Raw genomic sequence first — 21,899 nt, 5'->3', positions numbered from 1 at the left:
AATTGTATTTTAAATCTTTTAGGTCATGTTTGGTTCATGGAATGAAATATCATGAAATAGAATATCTATTTCATAAGTAATGAAATAGCCATTTTTTAGTTTTTAAGAGTGTTTATTCCACAAAATCATGGAATAACAATTTCGTGGAATACCTATTCCATAAACCAAAGAAAAGAATTTTCATTTTTTACGGAATAACTATTCCATTCCGCACATATTCCATGAACCAAACATGGCTTTACTACCAAGTGTATGCATCCGTTGGGCCTATGGACTTGTGGCTACAAAATTCTAGATCACATTGATCTAGCAAAACCTTTATGGGCTTAGAATTTGGGTAATATTGAACTTCTTAGGCTGAGATGATGCCTAAAAAAACAGAATATAACCCATTGCTTTTCATATTTGAAGACAGTGAAGCTTATGGCGCGCCAAGTCTCATTGTCATTCGCACTTCAAAACTTTCGCCACCTTATAAAACAATGCATAGCCAACAAAGATATTTTAACAGGCAAATCACTACACAGTCTCTACTTAAAATCACTACTCCCATCTTCAACTTACCTCTCCAATCATTTCATCATCCTTTACTCCAAATGCAACTCCCCAACTCTTGCCCAGTACGCATTTAACCGAACCCATCACCCAAATATCTTCTCATACAACGTTCTCCTCGATGTTTATGCGAAAAAATCCACCACTGGCATTGCACGCAACCTGTTCGATCAAATTCCTCAACCAGATGTTGTCTCTTATAACACTCTCATTTCTGCTTATGCAGATTGTGGGGATAGTTTAAATGCTTTAAATTTGTTTAGGGAGATGAGAGAGATGGGGTTTGAAATGAATGGGTTTACTATCTCGGGGGTGATTACGAGTTGTTGTAATGATGTGAGTTTGATCAGGCAGTTGCATGGTTTGGTGGTTTGCTATGGGTTTGATTGCTATGTTTCTGTGAATAATTCTTTTGTTACTTATTATGGTAAAAATGGGTTCTTGGAGGATGCTGAAGGGGTATTTTATGGGATGGGAATGGAGAATAGGGATCAAGTTTCTTGGAATACTATGATTGTGGCTTATGGTCAGCATAGGGAAGGGTTTAAAGCGATGGAATTGTTTCAAATAATGACTCATAGGGGCATTGAGGTTGATATATTTACTTTGGCAAGTGTTTTGACTGCATTAACTTGCTTAGGGGATTTCTCTGGTGGGCTTCAGTTCCATGCTAAGTTGATCAAAACTGGGTTTTATCAGAATTGTCATGTAGGGAGTGGTTTGGTTGATTTTTATGCCAAATGTAAGGGTAACATGTTAGACTGCAGAAAAGTATTTGAAGGGGTTCATGGACCGGATTTGGTTCTGTGGAACACCATGATTTCTGGGTATTCGCTTGATGAGGAACTATCTGAGGAGGCTCTTGAATGTTTTAGAGAGATGCAACGTGCCGGTTTTAGGCCAGATGATGGTAGCTTTGTGTGTGTGATTAGAGCATACTCCAATTTATCATCTCCATCTCAGGGAAAACAAATTCATGCATTGGTATTGAAATCTGAAATCCCTTCAAATCAAATTTCTGTAAATAATGCACTTGTTACCATGTATTCCAAGTGTGGAAATCTTCAAGATGCAAGGTGTTTGTTTGATAGGATGCCGGAGCATAATACGGTATCGTTTAATTCAATTATTGCAGGCTATGCACAACATGGGATTGGAAATGAGTCGGTGGGTCTTTTCGAACAAATGCTTGATACCGGCATTTCCCCTACTAAAATAACCTTTATCTCCGTCCTTTCCGTTTGTGCACATACAGGAAAGGTCGAGGAAGGAAGAAGATATTTTAATATGATGAAGGAGAAGTTTGGTATGGAACCAGAATCGGAACATTATTCATGTATGATCGATCTTCTCAGTCGAGCTGGAAAGCTGCAGGAAGCCGAGGAGCTAATAGAGACGATGCCATTTAGCCCAGATTCTGTTGGTTGGGCAGCAATACTTGGTGCCTGTAGAAAACATGGAAACATGGAGCTAGGTGAGAAAGCAGCAAATCAAATTTTGCAGATGGAACCTAATAATGCAACACCTTATGTCATTCTTGCCAATATGTATTCTAGTGCTGGCAAATGGGAAGATGTAACTAGAGTGAGAAAACTTATGCGAGCTCGGGGTATAAAGAAGAAACCGGGATGTAGTTGGATTGAGTTAAACAACATGGTTCATGTGTTTGTGGCCGAAGATAGGTATCATCCCATAATAAAAGAAATTAATTGTTACTTAGAGGAAATGTCAATGAAGATGAAGCTAGCTGGCTATGTGCCTGATGTAAAATGGGCATTGGTGAAGGATGATGAAGTAGCGGAAGGAGAGAGAGAGTTTAAGATTCGACACCATAGTGAGAAACTTGCAATTGCATTTGGATTGCTTTCAACGAAAGAAGGGCAATCGATTACTGTGATGAAAAACCTCAGGATTTGTGGGGATTGTCATAATGCAATCAAATTTATATCTGAAATTACTTGTAGAACAATTACTGTCAGGGATTCTCATAGATTCCATTGTTTTAAGGAAGGGCAGTGCTCTTGTGGCGATTATTGGTGATTATATAGGATGTACTTGTTCCTATATGCTAAGCATGCAGAAGCAACTGGCTGACTCACAACTAATATAGTTCTTGAAAAGTGAGTCTTTTAGTAATATATTGTTCCATTTTTCTTTAAACTCTATTGCCTGATTTATAATGGAATCTATTCTTGTAAATTGCTGTGTCTAATAGGTTTATGAAAGGAATTTCTTCGTGTGGTCTGTTGCAAGAGTTGGACAGATATGTAAGCTGAGGATGCGTTTTGTTTGCTGCAAACAGACCCTGCAATTAAGGTGCCTCTTACAAATTCCAGATCAATTGCAATTACATTTTTCTTTTTGCATTTGTCACTTGTGAACTCTAAAAATGCATGTAGTGGCTGGCGGTCTCACTATCATCTGATAAAGCTGCTATGCTGCCGCATTTGTGCAGTTACTATCTATGTAAAATCTAGATTCACCTAAAATGTAAAATTTTTTTTTTTTTTGGTCAATCACCAAAGCAGCAAATTTTATTAGAACTTGTAATCCGTTATAATGTTGCATACAACTGTGTTCGAGAAATTTCTGTGCAATCAACCTGTATTCGTTGCATTAAAAGTTTGCTGTTGTGCAGGCACTTGTTGCCCCTGCAAAAACAATTGCAACTAATGCTGGGGTTGACGGAGAAGTTGCAGTGGAGAAAATTCGATCTTCTGATTGGTGAATTGGTTTCAATGCAATGACATGTGAATATGAAGATCTTTTAGCGCTGCCTCTATTGGTGGATTAATTCTAACAACTCGAGCCATATTGGTCGAAAAGATAAAGAAGCATAAGCCTGGTGTACCTCGTATTCCTGGAAAAACGCCATGAGCAAAGAACTGAACCTGGAAAGAATCCACAAAAGGTCTTTTGTTTGCGTTGGTATGAAAGAACGACAATGATTTGAGCTTGCGAATTGTGTCGAAGTTTTTTGGAAGCTTCTTTGGTTTGCATGTCGATCTTTGAGCTCATGAGTTCTGTTGCATATGTGATGAAGCTTCTATTTTCTTTTTATTCACATCACCAAATGTAGTTTTGGTTAATTCATCTTTTTATTCTTTATAATGTAAATTTACAGTATTACTTTTACTTTTACATCAAAATATATTTTTAAATAAATAATCGGGTTGAGCAAAATCATGCTCAATTCTTAATTATTCTACCGAGCTCGAGCTTTTAAAATAAAACTCGATTGAGTTTTGAGTTTTGACATCTTAGGGTAGGGTTGAGATTCAGCTCTAAACTAAAACTTATTCCTTGATCAAGACAAATAATGAATAATAAATTTTAGAATCGAGTTAAGCTCAAGTTTCACAGTATTTAGACTCAACTCTGCAATTACACGCCTTCTCTAAAATGAGAGGACCATATCATACTAAGCTCTCCATCAATTAAATTAATCACCATAGGCATGTGTACTTTTAAAGCCACAACATAGGCTAATACAAATATCAACTTCTATTTCACAAAATTTACCTACCCAATTTAAAAATGTCTCGAGTGACTATTAAACTCATATATGTTGGTTTAACTGCATGAAAAACAAAAGCTGTAAAAATCTTTCACATAAACTTTCTTCCACCAGTGACTATAACTGTGGCTTCAAGTGGAAAATTTGACAGGTTGGCTTGTATGAATTCTTGGATGCAGCCTGCTCAAACTTCTTTATAGCACTTTCATTTTCTTCTAAGCTTGTCTGAACAAAATACCGAACCCACCAAGACGAGCTCCTCATTTTCGCCTGTTACGTAAACATTAAAGTGATTGTAGAGATTCAGACAATTGTAATCAAGTAAGCCAAATGACTCACTAAATTGTCGAAATTCGGACGATTGTTGTCAAGTAAGCCTAATGACTCGCTAACTCTAATCAGCATCTAAAATTTCTTATGTTGAACCAATATTATAATTTTATCTATCTGTTCAGTCGGATGTTTACAATGTTTTTTTTTTATCTTTAATGCTTAGAGGCTTCAATTTCTAAATCATTTCAGTAGGCTTACTTCATTACTTGCTCGGGATAAATAATAAAATGTAAAGAGCTTAGTTTCATAGCAACAATTCCTATAGTCCAATTGATTATTTACTTCACCTATATTCCTCCCAAAAATTTCAATTGCTCTCTATTTGTTGTGTCCATTAGTGTCAGGATTTCTGTTTCAAGGATTTAATAGGGCTAATGTAAGACTTCAAAAGCTAATGAACGTTGGTTATAGATATTAAATGAATATCACAAATACTATCTGGTAAACCATTTAGCAAAAGCTCTATCAGGACAAGAGCACAATAGTAATATAACACAAATTGTATGCAATCAAATACATTATGAGCCAATTGCATAATAATAGAAGCAGTAGTAGTTACCGGTCTTCCAAATTTAGATAGCTCAGCAACTTTAGCCCTCTGTTGACCAGGAGAACCTGAACAGGAAATGGAAAGATGAAATCACATCTGATTAAAAATGATATAGCTTTTGAAACTTGATCATGTCATACAAATAAGATCACTCCCATATCTAGACAAAAGAGTAAGAAATATCCAATAGTCTGAGGAAATCAAGATATATTTAAACATAATCTATAATCACTCAGGGTTCCTGCAAAACACATAGGACATCATCTGCCTGATAATAATCAAAGTAAATATTGGTTTAAGAGAGATCACGGAGAATTTTAGAACAGGAACCAATTAATAGCGCAAGCAATTAGAAGTTCAAATTTCAAGTCTTGATAATTTCCCCTACTTGAACCAACAAAAAAAATGTTGCTGTGAAAGGTATGCTTCTGACACTCAATTCATAGTTATGTGTTTGCATTTTCTTAATATTTACTACAAAGTAAATAGGTTGAAGTTTAGAAAAATTACCGGTATAAATAACAAGACCATCTGCAGCCACCCTTGCCAATTCTGGAAGAGTCTTGTTCAAGTATTTTGGGGATAGGTAATCAAGGGCATCAGACACAATAACAAGAGAAAATGACTTTGTCTTGTAGGGCAAGGGGAACTTAATGTCAACAACACGGACAATGCCTTTACGAACAGCACTCTTGCAGCTTGGATCAGCATCCTCTATATCATATGGCTCAATGCCCCATGCTTCAGTTTCTTCTTCTTTCAAGAGTTGAGAGACCACTGAACAAGTATCAGGACCGACATGTAAAACCTTGCGCATGCTATCACCATAAGCTTTCTTTAAAATGGGAATTGTTCTCTGAACTTCTGAAGTGCATGAGAAATCACCTAAAATACAATGAAATCCAACAACTATCAAAACTAATGCTGTCAAATAGGGATAATTATAAATCATGGAGTTTTTTGATTTATTTTTTAACTTCAAGCTGCTTAAATCCCCATAGCAACTACAATACAATCTAGATCCTAATAGCCGCTACAGAACTTTTTCGATAAAAAAAGGCATAAATTAAATGGATGAAACCTCTCGAGCAGTTGTACAGAGAGATCTAAACTCTTCATAAAGTAAAAACTAAATTGAATTGAATTCTATTACACTGAATTCTCATATACAAAAATCGAAAAGATTTTGCAGGAATAATTGAATTCTTCAACTCAGATTTACTATGAACAGGAGTACAATGTACACAACAAAAAATAACCGACACGGTTTAGCTAAAGGTTGTAGCAGCAGATTTACAGAACATCATTATATGAATCCACCAAAACAAGCAAATAAACTCAACCGAGAGCTAAAACTAAATGAAAACACAAAAAAAAAATGAGAATGAGAATAACAGTAATACCTCCAAGCCTACTAACAGATTCTTTATTGCCTCCAAAAATACCTAAAATTCAAAAATTAACACCATCAGTTAACAGAATCAGATTCAACAAATCCAAAAAGATTGTAGAAATGCACTAACCGTGACCGCCGTAAGCATAGGTAATAAGAAGGAATGCTCCCTGGGAAAAACAAAAGAGATTTAGAATTAGTTAACGGTAAATGCAGAATAAAAGAAATTTAAAATTAAGTAATAAATGATAATTACCAGAAGTATGAGAGCAAGAGATAACCAAGGAGAAGAGCGAGATTTAGAGTTTAAAATTGCTCCGGCGAACGGAAAACTTCCTGTATCTACAAATCTACGAGCGGACGAACTTACTTGCCTCCTTGACATTTTTTAGCTTGAATTACTTAATAACTGTTCAAGCTCCGATCACTAGATATGAAAAAAAAATGCGAGATAAAGAAGAATGTAAGAAATATCTTCTAAAATTGTTCAGTGTTTGGATCTTAGATCTCTGTGAGTGTTAATGGATGATGTAAATAATGTAGATAAAGTAAGGAATTTAATGAAGTTCACCGTCGCAGTAAGAATTTAGAAAGTTAATGAATTTAATGATTTTCGTTCTCTCATGATCACAGTAAAGCGCGTTACAGAACGATGATAGCTTTGTTTTGTTTTACTTTCTGTGTCGGTCATCCACGAAACGACGCCGTTTGCAATTACATGCACCTTGAGGCTTTAGCTGGCCATGCCACATATTTTGATTTTTTTTTTTTGAGAAATACATATTTTGATTATTTTACGTACCATATTTTGAACATCCACCTTTTTTCTGTTTAATTACATACTCAATAATTTATTTATTTTTTATAATTGAGGATTAGAAGTGTTAAAATATTTTTTATTATATTTTTGTTTGATACCTACCATTTGAGTTATAACTCGCTAGTCATACTGAAGTTTAGTTGAACAATTGAAAGGTAATACATATATATAAACTGAAGTTAACTTGAACATTTGTAAGATAATAATACACATATAACCAAAAATTCTCACCTAAACCGGATTCTTTAAACACCCCCTTCTACAAAGAGCTTTACTATCCTTAAATTATAAATCGAATCTAAACAAAAATTCCCTACATACATGATATATCTCTATAACTTACACTTGCTCTAATCATTAAAATTTTCCATCTATTACCATAGCCTTCTAAAACACATAACATTATTACTTTACCGACCAAATGTATGATCCTGGAAACATATGAAGTATCGGAAAAGAATTCTCGTGTTTTCCGGATCATCTATGTCATTAGGTCAGCTAGCTTTTGGCAGTAGAAACAAGCAGAAAATGTGTCTCGCCATCGGTTTTTAATTTCATATTGGCTGAGATATTATTGTCCCTAACCATGTCAGCCTGAGCCTGTATCAAACTATGTACACCTGCATTTATCTTTTATTCTGACAGAAATAAAATGCCTATTTCTTATTCGGAGTGCTCGACCTGACGATCATATCCAATGCAGCAATCTTTGCACTTGCAGCCTGAGGTAATGTCCATGCTGTAAAACCTCTAATCTAATTTAAGCCGTCTTAAACAACCAGACCATCCATATCATTGTCCGATTGCCACGTCAGCATCCTCTGTTTGTGAAGGCCTCCATTTTCTATAAAATATACTCCTTCCCACTACATTCTGGGCCTTTATCTTCTCATCCCGAGTCTTTAATCTTTCATCGATGAGCTCCAGCAGTTCTTGCAGACCAACTCGAGTTATAGCAGATATTTTGACATGGGGGCCGTGTTGAGCTAGAGATTCCGTATCCTTTGCCATCCCTGGGTCATTAGAGGTCTTAACCTGTTGGTCATTTAGACTCTTCAGCCAACTGTCACCCACCATCTCCTGGTCATCTTCCGACAACAGCCAGCCATCAGAGTAATCTCCTTCCACACTATCTACTGTCTCTTCCAAACCCTCTTTATGATCTTCCGCTGCTAAAGAATTACTTTCATTGCTGTCCTCATCTTCATCAACAGACCAGTTGCTATCATCATCATCATCGACAGAATTATCGGCTTCCATTTCTTCATCTTCACAATCAATCTGAATAATAAACATATAAGGAAATTACCATATGTTAACTGCCACTACTTCCTATGCTATCGCTTTCATGTTTTTATTTTAGTAAAATTTTGACTTGAGCAGAGGAGGGAAAGTCACTGTGGTACCTTATTCCAGACTTCAATCATATTCTGAAGCTTTTCCTCTGACACTCCTATCTGCTGCAGAACTTGCAACACTGTTGTGCGATGTTCCTCAAGATTGGGAGCAGTACAGTCTACGACATGCTGCATCGATATCATGCAATACATTAGTGTAGACATTAATCAAGCCAAATAAAATCCTTTGCTCAATCCAAGCCGGTTAAAGAAGAAAAGAACGGAAATAAGCAGCATTAATCTCAAGAAATTAGTCTAAAAAGAGGAAAATATCAAATTTGACATGAATTCTAGAATCCCCTCTTATTGAACACATAATACTAATTGTTAAAAAAAATTATGCATAATATCACTTTCTTGACACTGGCTAAGCTGGATGGAACAAGAAAGACAATATGTTTGTCTATTTCATGTCTAAGCACTCTTGTTTCTTCTCTTTTTCTCTTTTCCTTTTTCCTTCTCATTCTGTTAAATTATAATTAATATGTTTCCATCTCTTTTTCAAAAATTCTCACATTTTTTGGGGCACAAGCTTTTGAATTTAATAAATGCAAAAAAAGCAAGGTACTGGTAAAAATAAAAAGAGACCCTAAACTTGCCATGAACATGAATGGGCAGGAGTTGACTTACCACAAGGAGGTCTGCTTCCACCACTTCTTCCAAGGTTGCACGAAATGCTTCAACCAACTATACAAGTACACACAAGAGTAAAGAAGTAGGCCATATGATTGAAAGATTCAAGAAAGCAACTGCATATACTAGTCTGTTACCTGCACAGGCAAGTCTGAAATAAACCCAACAGTATCACTAAGGAGCAATTTCCTTCTGAGATCGTGAGAGTAAAATTGTTAATTCCAGAATATGGTAAGTATATGGAAATTTCATTTCTTCAAGTCACTGTACATGACAGAAACAAGAGATACACAATACTGATTATATTACCCTGAAGGAAGAATAATGCTTTTCAATTTTGGATCCAGTGTAGCAAATAACCTGCACAGCGCAGAATGCCAAGTAACCACTTAAGGAAAAGATGTGCTGAAAATTTACAAACGTCAAACCTCCTTTTAATCTAAACTCGACATATAAAAAACCAGTTCATTAAGAGGATAAATGTACCGGGAATCACTATAAAGGTAACTATCTGAGAGTGCACTGACCATTGTAGACTTCCCCTGAGAATTAAAATCAACAGAAAGTTGTGTCAAAGAAAACATGGTTCATTTGCATAGTAGAAATTGAGCAGTTCTGATAAATTTCTGATCACCTACAGCATTTGTGTAACCAACAACAGCAACAGTAGCTAAACCTGTATTCTGTGCCCCATCATGCCTCTTGCGGGCAGCACGCTGCACAGCTCGAGTACGACGAACCTCTTTGATTTGTAATAGTAAATAGTTGCGTCTTTCTAAAATTCTGAAATTAGAATTTAGAGTGTCAAGTGACAGTTTAAATGTGCAAGGCACTAAGCTCTACGCAACAGAGACAAAAGAACACCATAAAAAATATCCAGTCTACACTCTTTCCAATGAAGAAATCCAAGGATCCAGCAAAGAAATCAAGCTAATGGTATTGTAAGCAAGCAGCAACTCTCCTCGTCAAATAACAAACTGAAGAATCATACTTCAACTTAAAATCAGACACAAGAAGAAAGAGACGAAAAGATTTTAGCACAATTTACAGGATAATACAACAAACTACCCTGAAAAGCATGACCCGTTAATGGCATCAAACAAGTTACTGCAGAGACATGAGCAATAAATGTATGAGAACATGATGATGTGTATATTTATTATTTTCAATAAATGATTTCATACTGAGAATTCAACTTCGAATACTTGACTGCAAAAAGAACTTCATAAGAGATATTTTTATGGAGAACAGAATTTATCAATTACTGAGAGGGCTCAAAGTTGTATTTACCACACCATTCTTTTTATTTTTGGTCCCAAACTTTGTTATTAATTAACATCATCTTTTAGTAAGATGACCTTTTGTAGCTTAGTTCACATAAATGAGCACGTGCGTCAACATTTGAAATAAATTGGCATAATTTATATTAAAAATGACAAACTGACATAGTCTTAAGCTTGAAACTTCCCTTATATCTTCACTTCCATAGATATAGCATGTCTTAGAATCCTAAGCTTAACTAACATCAACAAGGCCGTACATATCAATTGCATATGAATGAGATGTTATTCAAAAGTTTTCTTAATAACCAAAAATCTAGATCAAAGAGCAAACCTTCGGCGTTGAAGTTGAAGTTCGGTTTCTCCAGCACCACTGATAAACCCACGCCCTCCACTTCCTCTCCTGCAAGCATTTTTGAGCCCATATAAAAAGTTTATAAAAATAGATCACTGAAAAACACAAAACAAACACGCGTTAACAATTGCAACCAAAATGCACAAAGAGAGATGACGCGATCCTGCCTGCAGGAAATCATAACGCATATGCACATGCTAAACTAAGCACTATAATGAAGTGCTGAGTCTAAATAGAACAACCAAATAAATTTCTCAAAAACCTAGTGTCAGCAAGAAATATGAATTCATAAACAGCCACACAAACAAGACACCATAGAAGGTATAAAATTATATGTAAAAGCTAGATGTTAATGATATACTTCTCTTGGTATAATTAGGCCCAAATTGCTCGGAGCAGCAGATAAATACTTGAGGTGAATTAAGTCCGTCAAGATAAAATATCTAGTTGCAGTATATACGGTTGACAATAAATTTGGATGTGAAAGCAAACATTACAACCAAAATACAGCGAGATGATTTACAACAACTAGTGTGTGAATAAAGTTAAAACTATGGGCTAAAAATTCAAGTATCGATGTACAAAATTTAACTTGAAAATTGAAAAAAACAATGAATAATAGTATGTAAATTCCGATGTTAAAATTACTATCTCGAAATCATACCAAAAAAATCGTAACATCGCGACCACTAAATTAACACAGATGTCATAGAAATCTTGGGAAATAAAGTGATAAAAATTACAATAAGCCAAGCAATTATTTGGCAATAAATTAAAATACTAAAAACATACCCTCTGGCACTAACAACTTGAGCTTCTCCAGATGTTCCAAAAGTAGAGCGTCCATCAAGGCCACGTACACGAACAAGCCTACTCTTCATATACATAAGAGCAGCCAATTCAGACTGCAAAAAATAACAACAGTATATAAATAAGCAAACAAACACATCAATAAAAAAAAGTGTTCCAGCTACACCAAGTACCTGCAGCTTTGCCTCCTTAGTGTGTGCATGAGCATTAAAAATCTCTATTATAAGACCAACACGGTCCAATACAGGTTTCCCCCATGCGCGCTGCAATAGTAAATTAAAAGCATACATAAGAAAAAAACAGCAAACAAAGAACATAATAAACAATGCACATGAATATAAAAAGTTAGAATTCTGAAACATGCCTCCAAGTTCCGCTGTTGAACTCCAGATAAAACAGAATTCACAAACACAGCATCCAATTCACCCTAATTCAATCAAATATGTAGCTTAAAAAATCACTAATTCAATTCATCCAATAAACAAGTAAATTAAACAAAACAAAGCAAAACAAATTATTTTTCCTGCCTTGGACTCAGAAGCATTTAAATGGCACTTAATTGTTTCCAATGTACCCGGCCCGAAAAATGTATCTGTAACACAATAAAATAAAATAAAATTTAAAACAATAACTATAACAACAACAAATTAACGGTAATAAAATTGAGAAATGAACCAGCGCGAGCTTTAGATGATCGTAGAATAGGATTTTGAACAACAATATGAGGAGGCAATGCTTTATCAAAAAAATCCGTAACAAAGCAACCATCGCGCTGCTCCTCTAATGAATTGGCGAGGCAGAGTGCTTCGTTGAGCTTGGCTTGAAGGTAAGAATCGGGTCGGAATCGGGGCTGGACCACGAAGAGGCGAGGCGGAGTTGTCGGGTCTCTGTTCCAGAGGTAAGTGTCATTTCCATCTTGTTGATCTGAAGAAAATGGAATTGGAGATTGGTGTTGGTATGGTTTTGGGGTTTGGGTTAGGGTTTTAGTTAAGGTTTGAGAGTTAAGGCGGGATCGAAGTGATGAGAGAGCCAACATTTTGATGTATGATAACTGTTTGTGAAATTGACTGAGAGAACCAGTGGCAATGCACTAGAAGAAGAGCTGATTGCTATCGTGGGAGTTTGTAGGAATCACATTTTGGATTTAAACGTCGTCGTTATTCATATAAATCTTTGTCTATGTATTGTAACACTTTATTTTTGGCAAATATTATATTGTTTTCGATTGGATCACATTTTAGATTTAAACGTCGTCGTTATCTTCATATAAATCCTAAAACCACTTTTTAGCCTTTTTTTTTTTAAATTACACCCTCATATATAAAATCATCAATTTTATCTAGGGTACCTTTGAATTTCAATTGTACCCTCACAATTAAAATGACCTTCGAAAAGAATTTAAACAAGTTTTTCATGTTTTCTTCTGCATAAATTAGAAAAAAATAATAGTAAATAATAATCAATTATCTTATTTAATACAAATTAATGGCCTTAATTTTTCATACTCATTTCGATATTTGAACACCTCAAACTCCGCCACCGCCTTCTTCCGCAGTTCGTCTTCCTCAAGACGAACTCAGGGTTCGTTTTGAGAAAGACGAACCAGATCTGGTTTGGTTCGTCTTGATCATATGACAAATAGTCTTGGGCTGTCCGCCGGAGTGACGCGGCAGATCGGAAGGAGGCGGGTAGCTCAGAGGAGGACTACAGTTGAAATATCAAAAAAAATATTAGAGCTTTTAATTCTTTTAATAAAATTTTAAAAATTAATTATATATCTAATAAATTTAATTAAAATTAATTAAGATTTAAAAATAAATTTTGAATTAATTAAAATTTTAAATTATATTTTAAAGATAAAAGATTAATTTGAACTTTTTAGCATATCTCTTGAACGTCGTCTCAAATTGAAAATTATGAGTATAATTAAACTCAAAAGTACATATTTGTAAAATTATAAAATATAATGTAATTGAAAAAGGCATAAAAAAACATAGGTATTGTTTTAAGACATTAAGCTTATTTATCAACTTGGATTATATAATTTATGTGACATTATTTAGATTTACATAATCTATGTGACAAAACAAAGATCAATTTTGTAAACCCTATTTGAAGTCAATTTCCTAGCATTACTTTTGTTGAATTAATGATCACATATATATTATTCTTGCCGTGACAAACAAGATACATAAACTCCTTTTATCTTTCTCTATCATACCATGTTTTTAGTAACTTGACATGGAATCGCATAGTCTAAGTTGAAATCAAATAGCATAATAAACCAAGCATTTTCGTTTTTTTACATGCCCATAAATATGAGGGTTAATTATTATTACTCTATGAATTTCGGTGCGAAAAGCAGTTACTCCCGTGAAATTTTAGAAATTTTACTCTCCTCAATATTTTAATTTTAAGGAAGTTTCAGTTATATACAATTAAAAAGTGAATAAATAATCATCACTTTTAAATTTGTGGAGAAACAAGTAATTCGGACCTAAACTCGTGATTTTTATAGTAATTATTCCCTAAGTATAAACTTGGGAATCTCATCATGTTGAGCAGCTGAATTTTGGAATTAAATTCATTTGACATATACTTCATAGTGTTCGAATCAAAGGCAACTTTCACACTTTTTCACTATTTATGTTTGAGAAATATGTGCATTATTTTCATGCACATTAAAAGAAACCCACTAAATATTGTTATAGTTTTCAGCCGTGTTTTAAGAACCGGTTCAACCTGTTCGACCGTAAATCAAATGTCTACCCTGTTCAATTTTTATCTAAAATTCAAAAATATGGTTCACTCTGTTTGAACCGAAAAACCAGCGAAACTGAAAATCATTGAACTGGTTAAATAGCAAAAACTTTTTGATTCTTTATTTACTAGCTAGTAAAAAATTAATTTAGTTTTTCAATCCATTTGCTAGTTATTGATAAGACTGAGAGAAGAAACGTATGTAATTATCATTTAATGGAATACAGGATACATAATTATATTCTTCTCTCAGTCTTAACCATTTAGAATCTTAATTATGTATGCATTTAAATTTTAAACATGTAAATTTATGCCAAAAATATACATTGTGTATTAAATAATAGCCAAAATATTCGTATCTATACATAATTTTAGTCTGCTTGCCAAATATACCATATTATAAATCGTGTCATATATGTCATCATCTCTTTTATCTTTATCAAAATATATTATCAATCAATTTAGAGCTAATGTGGCGCAATATTATATGAGGCACATAAGATTTATTTTATCATTACATATAGACATATATCGTCGCGTCACATCAGATTCAAATGGATTGTTAATATATTTGGCAGAAGTCGAGAAGATGAGGGTAGATATCACATGATTTTTAAGATATAGTAAATTTGGCAAATAGACTAGAATTTTGGGTAACTATGAAAATTTTACTTAGATAATATTAAAAATATATTATTTATTTAATTAATTGCACATGTTGTTTAACTGGTTGAACCGTGAACTAGTGGTTTTGAGTAGTAGGTTGGCTAATTCTTCATCTTGATATAAAGTAAGTAATTAGCTAAATGCACATCCAACATGTGCAACCTTTGTGCAATTTTGTGTCATGACCCACCAAATTTATCTTGATATAAATTAGCAACATCAGTGATTTTCCAAGCTTATTTCAGAATCAAGATCAAATACCAGAAGATAAAAAAAAGTGATATATTATTAAATGGAAGTAGAATATAGATGTTGTGGAACTGGATTCTTCATCCATATTGCTATTATTATTTTTCTTGTACTATTTGCTGGTTTAATGTCTGGACTCACTTTAGGACTCATGTCTTTAAGCCTTGTTGATCTTGAAGTTCTTGCTAAATCCGGAACGCCAAGTGATCGAAAGCACGCGAGTAATCATTTTAATCTCAATTTAGCCAGTACATATTATTTTTTTTACAATACTTTTGATTTGTTTTTTAATATGTTTTTGTTTCTGTGGCACTGAGTTGCAGCAAAAATATTTCCGGTAGTGAAAAATCAGCATTTGCTGCTCTGCACCTTACTGATCTGTAATGCTGCTGCTATGGAGGTAAATTGCCAACAAGACCGTGTTCTTCATCAAAAACCGAATTACGTTCTCATACTCGTAACTTGTTCATTTGCAGGCCTTGCCAATATTTTTGGATAGTATGGTTACAGCTTGGGGTGCTGTTCTTATTTCTGTCACCTTGATACTTCTATTCGGCGAGGTTAGTTCTTTGTTGCACTTGCACGGAAACTTCTCGAATTCTAAGTTTTCACATTTGATTCCGTTTCTAAAAATATTTCATACTCTGAAACTTCTTCACATATAATTATTATATATCTTTACTAAATTGTTGTCTCTGGTTTTCTTTCTGAATCATTTCAATATTTTTATTTCTGTGCCACATGAGGTTAGTTTCATATCTGTAAAGGAATTAACAATCAATAATCTGGACGACTCTTCTATTCATTTCGTATTTTTTTTATTAATGAAAATGCTTCTTAAAATCCGAAACTTTATATTTATAATCTATACTGTTAAAAATGTCATTTAACTGTTTTCCGTTTTCGTGCAATATACAAATCATGTTATTGCTTATATTTATTTTCATGTCGCAGGTTATACCCCAAGCTGTGTGTGCTCGGTATGGTTTGGCCATCGGAGCAGCAGTAGCTCCAATAGTCCGAGTTTTGGTCTGCATTTGCTTCCCTATCGCATATCCGATAAGCAAGGTGATTAATTAGAATTTTAACAATTTCACACTTACGTATGATTAATTGCACAAGTTCTAATTTCTAATAAAATCTTAAGCAGCTACTAGATTATTTGCTAGGAGAAGGGCATGATGCTCTTTTTCGTAGAGCAGAGTTGAAAACCCTTGTAGATTTGCATGGAAATGAGGTATGTCATATAGATGTGACTAAAGAGGGGGTCACCAAATCAAACTAACTGAAAATCGATTTGGTTTACTTGTTGTAAAATTTTAATGAGGTTTGGTTTCAATGTAAAAAACAAACTAAATATTTTATGGTTAGTTAATGTTTTACTTTTTTAAAGATTTAATCTCATTCTTTAAAATTTGTATTGCACTACTCAACTTTTCAATTTTTTTGGCATTTTATAGCTATAGCCGTTTTTAGGTGTCGTTTCATACAAAACACCACTATTTTATACCTTTATATTGAATGAAGACGACTATAAACTACAGAATGCCAAAAAGATTAAAAGATTGGGATCTATAATGCAATTTTTAAAGAATGAGATTAAATTGTTAAAATATTAAAACGTTTGAATTCAATATACAAAACCTCCAATAATTTACATAATTTTTTTAAAAAGTAACTTTATTTTTCTAAAGAAAAACATATTATTTTCTTATGCGTTTAAATACTAAAATGTATAGATGTGATTTTTTAAATTAGATATTTATTTACTTTAAAATATTTTAAAAGAATGGTTATTCTTGAATTTCAATAAAGCTGAACTGAACCAAAATTTTATTCCCTTTCTTAATAAACCAGATCGTTCCGACATTCACTATCAAACCAAACCAAATTAGCAATTACACACAAACGTGACTAGTAATTGATAATTAGGGGTGTGCTAAAATCAAAAATTGAATAACTAAACCAAACATAAATATTCAGTTTGGAATCTTAAAAATTTGGTTCGACTTCAATAATATAATAACTTCAATTCACTTTTGATGCAAACCGAAGTAACTGTTTGATCTTACTCGGTTTGAGAATTCAGTGCGGTTTGAACAGAATACACATCTTCACTGTTAAGCATCTATGTCGAACAGTTGAAAATTTTGAATGAGATGCAGGCTGGAAAAGGTGGAGAACTGAGCCGTCATGAGACGACGATCATAACAGGAGCACTTGAACTCACTGATAAGATGGCAAAAGATGCAATGACACCCATATCTGAAACTTTTTCTATTGATATAAATGCCAAACTTAACAAGTATGTTTAATTTTCATTAAGGAAATGCAGAAGATTTTTGCTAGTCATATGTGTATTTACTAACCACAGACTGCTAATGCAGTGCTCTCACCAAGTTGATGTTGGAAAAAGGACACAGCAGAGTTCCTGTTTATCATGAGAATCCAAAAAATATCATCGGACTTGTACTCGTAATTGATCTTCGTCGTAATTCCACAAGAAAAACTGTTTTTGCTAACTTCTATTTGTATCAATATCAGTACTTGTCCTAATTGCAGGTGAAAAACTTGCTAACTATCCGTCCAGAAGATGAAGTTCCTGTCATGAATGCGACTATACGAAAAATCCCTAGGTAACCTCATTTTGACAACAGGACAGACTAATAAAAACGCCTAAAAAACAAAAAAAACATCGTTTACGCAAATAGGTTATAAATATAGAATTTCCGAGTTCTGAAAGCATTTCTTCAAAAAAAAAAACAAGGCTTGATAAGTTTAAGTGCAACATAGCAATCGATCCTCATGAATCATCAATAGTAAACCGAAAAATGAAGTTCATCACTAGATTTGCATAACATATGACAGGGTTTCAGAGACAATGCCTCTTTATACTATACTAAATGAGTTTCAGAAAGGTCACAGCCACATGGCTGTTGTCATAAGACAGAAGAGTGAAACAGAACAATTGGCAGGGGAAGATGTGAGGGTGGACATTGAAGGTGAAAGGCACACAGATGTGAAAAGTACAGAGACTAGTCGATCACGTAAGAAGCTTAAGAGTTTTCCTATTGAAGCAAATCCACAAAGAGGAGAGTCTAAGAGCAAGAAACGGGTGAACGGAGCCCATCCAGAGGTTCTTCGTATCTATGAGAACCCATTAACAGAGCTCGTCGAAGAAGGAGAAGCTATTGGAATAATCACACTAAAAGATGTCATAGAGGAGCTCTTACAAGTATGAGAAACTTATGCTTCCCCTTCTTTTCCTTCTATAAATTATTTAAGTTTAATAGCTGAGGTTTCATGCCTCTCGTATTTTTAAATGCAGGGGAAAATATTTGATGAGACAGACTATCGTGACGGGCATCATTAATTCCAGAAGAAATATATAGTTTGATCAAGAGCTGAAAGACTAAAAAGCTGTAACAAACAGAAGAGTCGGATGCATGATTAAAATTAGCAACGAGTAATCTACCTGTTTTACGATTGTTATGCAAAAGAGCATATACTACAACAATGCCTAACTAGATTAGTTAATTGGCAACATTCAGTACGGTATCTTGAAACATATACCTGAATGCATTAATTTTTGACGATCACCTTGGTAAGCAGAGTACCAACAACAGCACAGGTATCGGAGGAGTCGCTCATTCTAAAATTTTGCAATGAATCCAACTTTATCGACACATGTATTCCCTGTGCAATAAATAACTCAACAAAATCACCACAATGAAATCATTAGGTATTGCTTTAGTAGAAAACATTTTATCCAATAATTTTGTTATTAACATAAAAGGATTAAACACGAAGTTATTTAACAAAAGACTCGATAATAATGCTTCTGCAATTTAAGCAAAACATGAGATAAAAAAACAAATTACAAAACAAAAGCATGCCATGGCAGATACAACTAGATAACATAATACCTAGCGGCCCCTCTCAAAGCCAATGCGAGTTCTACCAGAGCCTCCATCATGTCCGTCTCTAGTTGAAGACCCGCCACTAGCTCTCATTGTACCACCACTACCCACCTTGTCCATGGCTTTCTTGCCCTTCTTCACTTCAGTCAAGAACTGATCCAAACCAAATGGATCAGCTTCTTCTACATCCTTTTCGAACTCAACTGGCCTGTCCCTTGGACCAGCCTTCTCAGAAGTGCCAGCAAAAGCCTTGTCAGGTTTGAACCTCTCCGTCTTCATAATTTTATCTAACTGCTCATCAGCACCTCCATACGTATCAGAATCGACATCTTTCTGTGGCCGATAGAGTGTTGAAAGAGTAGGCTGAGCTGTAAATAGGCCCTTGTCATAAACATTATATTGGTCATCTGTGGCAAAACCAGAATCCATTCCTTTCTCCTGGTTAAACAATCTCTGGTCATACATAACCTCTCCTCTGCCAGCCCCAGCAGAAGCCATACCAAGAGCAACTTTCTCACTAATGTCACGATCTCTATCTCTTGTAATCTTGCTCTTCTTACCCATGGCAGCATCTTTAGCCTCCAACCTTCTCTCCCTCTCCCTCTCGCGACGTCGCTCCTCACGAATTTTCTCACGCTGTAGTCTCTCTTCCCTCTCCTGTCTTGACTCTTTAGGAGCATCCCTCTCCCTTTCTCTCCCACGATCATAATCTTCTACCATATCAACATCATCCATTGCATTCTTATTGGATGAGACTGGAGCGGACATTGGTGGTGCTGCACCAGTTCGTTCAGAGCGTGCTTTCTGAGCTAACGCACGCAGTTCCTGCTCCTTCTTATCCTTCTCCTTCATCATCATCTCCTTTTGAACCTTCGATCGCATAGCAACAGCTTCTCTAGCCTTCTGCTCAGCAACATAAAGTGACTCTGATAACTTCGCAAAATTATCATTAATCTGAACATCCTGCAGACCTCTTCCATCAGCCGCTAGACGCTTATCAAGAGGTATTGTATAACCTTTAGGATTCTTCCAGTTTGAGATACAAGGAGGGATTTTCCAATCCTGCTGATCTTTTACAGTCACAGGTCTAGGAGGTGAGTGCATGACTGGCACAGGAGGAGACCCAGAAGCCTTAGGAACCCTCTTATGCTTGAACTTAGGTGGCTCAAGCGGATCAACCGGCATCTCCACCATTCTGATTATCCTCTCCTTCGCCCCTGAATTAAAAGCAGCTGATTGCTGAGAAGGCTTGTACTTAATGTACTTCGAATCCGAAGAATGCGTCGGCACATTCTTCGGCTGTGCCGCACTCAATCTTACATTAACAATCTTCTCAAGAGCAGTTTTAGTTTCCAGCGTTGTCTCCTCAATCTCCTTCTCCAGATCCTCGTCCTCAACACTCTCCTCTTCATTCTTTAAAAACTTCGGAATAATATCCGTATGCTTCGAATAAACAATCTTCTTCGAATTCTCATTCTGCTTCACAATGGCATCATACGCAACGTTTCCATTAGCATCAACAGTCAAAGGCAAGATTCTCGACCCGGGTTTCGCAGACTTATCCCTACCCATACCAAGAGGGTACTGAGCAATATGAATCTCCGGAAAAGCACCTCCATCTCCAAAATCCTCCACTTTCCGAGGAACAAAACCCTTGCGATTCATGTAAGGAGGTATAGGTTTATGGTTAAGAACCGTACCTTGCTCTTCCTCCGTGGAGGTGAATCTCTGCTTGAACCATGGGTCGTTTGAATGATCGTAATTTGATGAAGTTTTCGACTTAGCAGGAGGTAAGATTTCTTTCAAAGGCGCCATTACAATCGGCTTCTCAAGCAATTGAACGGCAAAGACGAGCCCTTTTTTCAAGTAGCTACGGATCTAAATATCAAAACCAAACCCTAACACCAAAAAAGATTAATCAGCAGCAAACATTAGAAGGCTTAATATATCATTTGATCCCCAAATTATACATTTATATTCGCTGAGACTCGTAAACTAATTTTGTATTCTATCCTTTTAACTTCTTTTTGTTCTATTTAACTCGTCAACTGTAATTTTTTTACCGATTTGGCATAAACGCTTGTTTTCACCCTTTGAGCACGTGAAGGATAATTAAAATACATGTTCTATTTAATCCGTAAACTACACTATTTTGTTTTATTTGATCCCTGAACTTATTTTATTTTTCTACTACACTTTCAAACTTTTAATTATTACCCATTTAACCTTTTCGAAAATACAATTATTTAATTTTAGCCATTTTATGTCTAGCATGAATGATTAGAAGCATATAAATTAATTTATGTACGATCACATATAAATTTTTTTTAAATAAATTTATTTTAAATTTTAATAATATTTTTATAAATTGTTCAAGACATCCCATAGTCAAATAAAAAAACTACTCCTTATTTTTTTTATCATAGGCAATATATACAGAGATAACAACTCCTCATCATAATAAGTGAGTGATATCAAAATCAAATGAGGATACTGCAAAACAGTCATCCAATAGAGCTTATTCACTATACAAGTTTATAAATTTTGAACGTTCAGGATTTTCGATAGTTTATTTCAAGAAAATTGGAATATTAATATTCTTATTTTTGCTTTCTACATCTCATTTAACTTCATAATTAAAATGATAACTTTATAATAATT

At 34.7% G+C, this 21,899-nt stretch overlaps 5 protein-coding genes across 7 annotated transcripts; 2 read left to right on the top strand and 3 right to left on the bottom strand.

Moving 5' to 3' along the window:
- The first annotated feature begins 332 nt into the window (after nucleotides 1-332).
- LOC126655909 (pentatricopeptide repeat-containing protein At3g49710) lies at nucleotides 333-3,531 on the top strand. Its single transcript, XM_050350279.2, has 3 exons — nucleotides 333-2,675; nucleotides 2,771-2,871; nucleotides 3,194-3,531. Exon 1 carries the CDS (start codon nucleotides 424-426, stop codon nucleotides 2,593-2,595), a length of 2,172 nt encoding a protein of 723 aa, XP_050206236.1. The 5' UTR covers nucleotides 333-423; the 3' UTR covers nucleotides 2,596-2,675; nucleotides 2,771-2,871; nucleotides 3,194-3,531.
- Nucleotides 3,532-3,971: 440 nt separating this feature from the next.
- Nucleotides 3,972-6,983, bottom strand: LOC126655910 (probable pectin methylesterase CGR3). The gene is made up of 6 exons (XM_050350280.2): nucleotides 6,605-6,983; nucleotides 6,479-6,518; nucleotides 6,359-6,400; nucleotides 5,466-5,840; nucleotides 4,965-5,020; nucleotides 3,972-4,342 (listed from the first exon to the last, which is right to left on the bottom strand). The coding sequence occupies exons 1-6, from the start codon at nucleotides 6,731-6,733 to the stop codon at nucleotides 4,190-4,192; spliced, it is 795 nt and encodes a 264-aa protein (XP_050206237.1). The 5' UTR covers nucleotides 6,734-6,983; the 3' UTR covers nucleotides 3,972-4,189.
- A 333-nt stretch (nucleotides 6,984-7,316) lies between these two features.
- On the bottom strand, nucleotides 7,317-12,804 carry LOC126656422 (GTP-binding protein At3g49725, chloroplastic). Its single transcript, XM_050350995.2, has 13 exons — nucleotides 12,319-12,804; nucleotides 12,171-12,235; nucleotides 12,008-12,070; nucleotides 11,817-11,906; nucleotides 11,626-11,738; nucleotides 10,813-10,881; nucleotides 9,837-9,981; nucleotides 9,685-9,740; nucleotides 9,508-9,558; nucleotides 9,336-9,390; nucleotides 9,196-9,252; nucleotides 8,575-8,694; nucleotides 7,317-8,449 (listed from the first exon to the last, which is right to left on the bottom strand). Exons 1-13 carry the CDS (start codon nucleotides 12,677-12,679, stop codon nucleotides 7,961-7,963), a joined length of 1,734 nt encoding a protein of 577 aa, XP_050206952.1. The 5' UTR covers nucleotides 12,680-12,804; the 3' UTR covers nucleotides 7,317-7,960.
- A 2,426-nt stretch (nucleotides 12,805-15,230) lies between these two features.
- LOC126655419 (DUF21 domain-containing protein At2g14520-like) lies at nucleotides 15,231-18,886 on the top strand. 3 transcript variants are annotated; one of them, XM_056103566.1, is made up of 10 exons: nucleotides 15,231-15,539; nucleotides 15,642-15,718; nucleotides 15,795-15,878; nucleotides 16,273-16,386; nucleotides 16,469-16,555; nucleotides 17,484-17,623; nucleotides 17,706-17,787; nucleotides 17,881-17,954; nucleotides 18,187-18,553; nucleotides 18,647-18,886. In XM_056103566.1, the coding sequence occupies exons 1-10, from the start codon at nucleotides 15,362-15,364 to the stop codon at nucleotides 18,689-18,691; spliced, it is 1,248 nt and encodes a 415-aa protein (XP_055959541.1). In that variant the 5' UTR covers nucleotides 15,231-15,361; the 3' UTR covers nucleotides 18,692-18,886. The 3 variants fall into 3 exon arrangements, with proteins under 3 accessions (XP_055959541.1, XP_050205566.1, XP_050205568.1); XM_050349609.2 differs by having other exon boundaries at nucleotides 17,706-17,793; XM_050349611.2 differs by lacking the exon at nucleotides 16,469-16,555 and having other exon boundaries at nucleotides 17,706-17,793.
- LOC126655418 (SNW/SKI-interacting protein) lies at nucleotides 18,740-21,145 on the bottom strand. The gene is made up of 2 exons (XM_050349607.2): nucleotides 19,245-21,145; nucleotides 18,740-19,014 (listed from the first exon to the last, which is right to left on the bottom strand). Exon 1 carries the CDS (start codon nucleotides 21,051-21,053, stop codon nucleotides 19,245-19,247), a length of 1,809 nt encoding a protein of 602 aa, XP_050205564.1. The 5' UTR covers nucleotides 21,054-21,145; the 3' UTR covers nucleotides 18,740-19,014.
- Nucleotides 21,146-21,899: the final 754 nt, after the last annotated feature.

Source organism: Mercurialis annua, linkage group LG7, assembly GCF_937616625.2.
Source record: "Mercurialis annua linkage group LG7, ddMerAnnu1.2, whole genome shotgun sequence".
In the NCBI taxonomy this organism is placed as follows: domain Eukaryota; kingdom Viridiplantae; phylum Streptophyta; class Magnoliopsida; order Malpighiales; family Euphorbiaceae; genus Mercurialis; species Mercurialis annua.
The sequence above is the reverse complement of the archived record's forward strand: the minus strand, read 5'-3'. Positions and strand labels throughout refer to the sequence as shown.

Excerpts from the sequence above, each read along its gene's own strand:
- LOC126655910 (XM_050350280.2), bottom strand. The coding sequence starts at position 6,733 with ATGTCAAGGAGGCAAGTAAGTTCGTCCGCTCGTAGATTTGTAGATACA. Across the intron at positions 6,519-6,604 it reads CTCTTGCTCTCATACTTCTG|GGAGCATTCCTTCTTATTAC; the intron begins GTAATTATCATT and ends TGTTTTTCCCAG. Across the intron at positions 6,401-6,478 it reads CTATGCTTACGGCGGTCACG|GTATTTTTGGAGGCAATAAA; the intron begins GTTAGTGCATTT and ends TTTGAATTTTAG.
- LOC126656422 (XM_050350995.2), bottom strand. The coding sequence starts at position 12,679 with ATGTTGGCTCTCTCATCACTTCGATCCCGCCTTAACTCTCAAACCTTA. Across the intron at positions 9,741-9,836 it reads TTGTTGGTTACACAAATGCT|GGGAAGTCTACAATGGTCAG; the intron begins GTAGGTGATCAG and ends TTTAATTCTCAG. Across the intron at positions 8,695-9,195 it reads TGGAAGCAGACCTCCTTGTG|CATGTCGTAGACTGTACTGC; the intron begins GTAAGTCAACTC and ends ATATCGATGCAG.
- LOC126655418 (XM_050349607.2), bottom strand. The coding sequence starts at position 21,053 with ATGGCGCCTTTGAAAGAAATCTTACCTCCTGCTAAGTCGAAAACTTCA.
- LOC126655419 (XM_050349609.2), top strand. The coding sequence starts at position 15,362 with ATGGAAGTAGAATATAGATGTTGTGGAACTGGATTCTTCATCCATATT. Across the intron at positions 17,955-18,186 it reads ACTATACGAAAAATCCCTAG|GGTTTCAGAGACAATGCCTC; the intron begins GTAACCTCATTT and ends AACATATGACAG. Across the intron at positions 18,554-18,646 it reads TCATAGAGGAGCTCTTACAA|GGGAAAATATTTGATGAGAC; the intron begins GTATGAGAAACT and ends TTTTAAATGCAG.
- LOC126655909 (XM_050350279.2), top strand. The coding sequence starts at position 424 with ATGGCGCGCCAAGTCTCATTGTCATTCGCACTTCAAAACTTTCGCCAC.